This window comes from Macadamia integrifolia, chromosome 9, assembly GCF_013358625.1.
Source record: "Macadamia integrifolia cultivar HAES 741 chromosome 9, SCU_Mint_v3, whole genome shotgun sequence".
In the NCBI taxonomy this organism is placed as follows: Eukaryota; Viridiplantae; Streptophyta; class Magnoliopsida; order Proteales; family Proteaceae; genus Macadamia; species Macadamia integrifolia.
In genome coordinates, this window is record NC_056565.1 from 39,235,820 (window position 1) to 39,240,577 (window position 4,758).

The window sequence follows — 4,758 nt, forward strand, 5'->3', positions numbered from 1 at the left end:
GAGAATATAAATAAACCATTCCAGATACAATTCCCATTTTAAAATAAAAAGCATTCCAACTTAAATCTTTTCCAAACGACTTTCTCATTCTAGATTGAGAATGCATTCTCCATTTTGCATTCTGAGAATGCAAACCAAAAACTACCCTAATTATCACAAAACTGAAAAGGAGACTGGCCCCTTGTTTTTTTTTTTTCAAATGGTAAACAGATTAGCATTATTTCATTACACAGGAAATTTGAACTTAAAAAAGGAAGTGGCATTACATATAGAGCTTTCCAAGTTGATGGATCAAGGGTGTTCGAATTGAAGCTTAAATGAGCACACACATACACCACAGAATAGCAAATTATTGAGCAATCCAAGTTGATGGATGAGGAGTGTCCAAATTCTTCCAAGTGTTTACTGTGGATGGATATCTTTCACCTTTAACACCCAAAGCCAAGGATTCAAGTTCAGCCATTTCTTCATGTGTTAATTTCACGGACAAAGCACCAATGTTCTGGTTCAGGTTTTCAATTTTGGTGGTGCCTGGTATGGGACAAACATCGCTTCCTTGGTGGTGAACCCATGCCAATGCTAGTTGACCAGGAGTGCACCCTTTTCTTGTAGCAATTTCATTTACTTGCTCAAATATACGTTTGTTATGTTCAACATTTTCAGGTTGGAACCTTGGATGATTCTACCAAAAAAAAAAAAATGTTATACAATAAGGATCAAGAATTTCTACATGCATGCATTGGCCTGATAATTATATTAGCACATCTTGGTGTGTTTATCACGTGGAAAAGTGATGTATCTATGGATTTCTATGGCATGATTTGGATTAGTCACGTGTTACACAATATGAACTCTCTTAGTTAGGGGTGCAAATTTGGCCTGGTGGACCCAAACCTGCTCAAACTCACCCTAAAATTGCAGGGCTTGAGTTGAGCTTATCAACCTAGAAGCTGGATTTGAATTGAGATTTCTAGGTCCAAGGTCGGGTCAAACCATGCGTGGGATGAGGTTTTTGTTGAACTTGATCCGGGTTTTTCCTTCCCTAGATATATATGCACAAACTTGCATATATTTAAACAAGTTTGGGAATATAGATTACAAAATAAAATTTTTTTTTTTGACTGAAAAATAACACGAAATGACAAACAATAGGCCTGACCAGGCCGGTCTTGAGCTGAGCATTGGGACCCTAGCTAGGCTAGGCCTGCATTTCCAAGAACCTAAACCAGCCCGACACTACTGCACTTATATTCTTTAGTACTTCCATAGTATAATTTTTTGTTTGATACTTGGCAAACTTAAATTAATCTAAAATTTGACATGTAAGCAAGGGACCTTGACTTGCTACTTGCACCTGGCGACAACCCCCCCCCATCTAAAAGAACTTGCCAACCTGTTATCAGGTCGGGGAATGACGAGGCCCCACTCCAATATGATTATGCCAAATTTTATTTTTTTGGTAGATTGGTTATAACCTAATCATTCACTTGAATTATGATGCATGAAAAAGTAAATATATAAACAAACCTTTCGGGAATCATTTGTAGGAAGACTTTCAATAAGTTTGAGTCTAGAAGAGAGGAAACCTCTTCCCAGTGGGCTGTATGCCACAATACCTATTCCAAGTTCCCTGGGGATTCAAGAAATGTGAGATTAGAACTTCCAAATATTAATTTCTTTAAGTAAGAGTAAGAAAATAAAATAAATGTAATATTGGATAACTTACCTACAAGTAGGAATTATATCTTCCTCTGCATCTCTTGACCATAAGGACCACTCCAATTGTACTGCTGTTATTGGGTGTACAGCATGGGCTCTCCTAATTGTGGAAGCAGAAGCCTCAGATAGTCCAATGTACTTAATCTTTCCCTCTTCTACTAGTTTTTTCATCTCTCCAATCTAGCAAAGAAAGTCAAAAGTTATTTATTATTTTTGAGAAAATAGTTTAGGGGCTTTTGGTTGGGGAGGGGGGAGAGTGTGGTCTCTACATCCAGACATATGAGGGCAAATGACAAGTCTATCTCACACGAAATGGAAAATAATGTCCCTATTGATGTTTTCTCATCGTGCATTCACATAAATTCTACGCGCATGCAAGAATCACATTCCCCTACAGGAATAACTTCCTTTTATTTATTTATACTTATTTTAGGTTAAAAAAGTCAAGAGGAACAATATTTCTATGGGTGGCGATCCTTAATTCATATATGGTGTAAATCTCAGCTTGCCTGCAAGTATCATATCATAAGAAAATTAATAGGTCCAGTTGGTAAAAAAATTTGACCTGTGACATTAACAAAATGGGATACGATTTACACTTCGAAATTTTGTAATGACCAATCCATACATGTTTCCTTATTAAAGTAGCAACCTTGGCCTTCCAACTAGAAATGCTTTCATTTCTAAATAGCCAAATCAAAATCAACCTAAGAGCTTCCTCCACCTTCTTCCCCCCAATCTCCCCTTAAGGTTATGTTTGGTAGCCAAGAGAAGAAAAGAAAAGAAAAAAGAATCTAGAAAAGAAAAGAAAAGAAAAGAAAAGAAATGGTGAGAAAATAAAAAGAGTATGTATGTTTGGTTACCAAGAGAAGAAAAGAAAAGAAAATAAAAAAATTCAAAAAATTTTGAATTTTAAGAGAGAGATAGACACATAGAAAATCATTGTGCAATCATTCATTTTTTGTCTTATTATGTTTTCATATTTTCTCATGTTTTCTTGTGTTTTTGGTAAGAAAATTTTTGGGGGATCAAAAGAAAATTTCACAATTCCCAAGAAAAATTTTGAATTTGAAAAGGGGAATTTTCTCTGGATGAAAACATACCAAGTGCAAAGAAAAATTCTTAACCCAAAGAAAATGTAAAGTGAAAATTCTTTACTTCTCTTGGTACCAAACATAGCCTCAAAGAAAAAATATGGAAAAAAAAAATCCCTGACAAGTTACATGGTACTTGAGTCCAAACACCTGTCGGGGTGGGTGATGAAATGCAAAAATTCCAACTCTGTTGATGCTCCATCGCATGCTTTTATTGACCTCATTTGGTGTAGAGCTATGCAACTTGACAGCGATCACAACCCCCCTCCCCCAACCCCAAGATAAAATAATAAATCCTCCAACATAATTTTATGACTGCATGATTAGACCATTTTGATTATCGGATGTATAGATTTTGGTTTGGCAACCAACCTTGACCCAGCTAGTTGACAACCCCAAATGATTCAATTTAGAAATGATTATACGAGCATGGTTTTAAAACTCGGATCAAAATCGATCAATTCAAATTGGAATGAGGGGGATCAATTCTAATTAACCCCAATTCTACATGTTCTCAGTCCGGCCGATTCCTGAATGAATGGAACAAAAATCAATACAGTGATCCTATACTCAAAATTGTTTTCCATTCAAGGAGGCATCACTTATGTGGGTCCACCAAAATTTTGAGTTGCCTATATGACTTATTATTATTATTATTATTATTATTATTATTATTATTAGTATTATTATGATTATTCTTTGGGTTGACCTAATGAAGTAAAATACTATCAATATCAATATCATATTAAAAGATAAAAAAATAAAATAAATGCTATAAAACACAGAAAAGGCAAAAAACACACCGTGACTTCAATGGGAACTCTGATATCAACCCTGTGCTGATAATAAAGATCAATGCAATCAACCTGAAGCCTCTTCAAGCTGTCCTCACAGGCAGCTCTCACATATGCTGGATCTCCTCTGATTTCCCACTTCCCCTCCGAAATTATGTTACCAAACTTAGTGGCCAATTCCACCTCCTCTCTCTTTCCCTTCAGGGCCTAAGACATCCAAAAACAAACAAAACCCAAAAGCCTCAAACCAGAAAACAAATTAATCACAACAAAAGAGAAATTCAAAAACCCAATAGTATAAAAAAAAAGAAGAAAATACCTTCCCGAGAAGGATTTCATTGGTGTGGGGGCCATAAACATCAGAGGTGTCAAGGAAGGTGATACCACTGTTAATGGCATGGTGGATTAGAGCGATCATGTCCTCTTCAGGCTTTGGAGAGCCATAGAAGGCCGACATGCCCATGCAGCCAAGCCCCTGTGCTGACACTTCCAGGCCTTGCGACCCTAATTTCATCCTCCCTACGCTTGCCATCTCGTTAATTCACAGTCGAAGCACCACCGAAGAACGAATAAGAAAAGTAGAAAACCCAAACGGACACCCTCTTCTTGATTTCCGGGACTTCGCTCCGGTATTTATAGAAATAAAGATAGAGAATTGTGGACTTTAGTTCCAGTCACTACGTCATTGGAGCCAGCAGAATACGCCAGCACTGACGTCATATTGGTGTCCCTGTAATCTGCGTGAGTAGTTATTTCCACCCCGGCCCTCTCAAGTTCTTGTGGCTGCAACATGATGAAGCTAATTTATTATTTTTGTAATGATGACCCAAAAGAATCTAGGTCCAAAATATTTGGGTTTAAAAAGTCTAAAATTAATAAGGCATAGCCTAAAATAAAAATGGCTAAAATTGTCTACAAATAGAAAAGTTTACAAATAGGCTCATGATGTCTCTAGGTCCATATCCTAATGTTGTATAGCTTTGTATAGAAATCAAAGTCACGAGTCGTACAGGCTATTTTTACCAAAAAAAAAAAAAAGAGTTGTATAGGCTATAAATTGCTATTCACACACCCCAAGGAACACAGTATGTAAAAAGCTCATTCAAGAAAGGGTATGTCCATTGTTCCAATTAGACTATTTCCATCTCTAT

The 4,758-nt window shown here is 36.5% G+C and overlaps 1 protein-coding gene across 1 annotated transcript; it reads right to left on the reverse strand.

The window, feature by feature from the left end:
* Positions 1 to 4,205, reverse strand: LOC122089997 (probable aldo-keto reductase 2). Its single transcript, XM_042659803.1, has 5 exons — positions 3,927 to 4,205; positions 3,617 to 3,814; positions 1,727 to 1,899; positions 1,528 to 1,630; positions 1 to 682 (listed from the first exon to the last, which is right to left on the reverse strand). Exons 1-5 carry the CDS (start codon positions 4,137 to 4,139, stop codon positions 350 to 352), a joined length of 1,020 nt encoding a protein of 339 aa, XP_042515737.1. The 5' UTR covers positions 4,140 to 4,205; the 3' UTR covers positions 1 to 349.
* Between the last annotated feature and the right edge of the window lie 553 nt (positions 4,206 to 4,758).

Bases quoted from the DNA above. Each gene is read 5' to 3' on its own strand.
- LOC122089997 (XM_042659803.1), bottom strand. From the start codon at position 4,139: ATGGCAAGCGTAGGGAGGATGAAATTAGGGTCGCAAGGCCTGGAAGTG. The intron at 3,815-3,926 runs GTATTTTCTTCT...TGGATGTCTTAG, and splicing joins ATGAAATCCTTCTCGGGAAG to GCCCTGAAGGGAAAGAGAGA. The intron at 1,631-1,726 runs GTAAGTTATCCA...TTGAATCCCCAG, and splicing joins GATATAATTCCTACTTGTAG to GGAACTTGGAATAGGTATTG.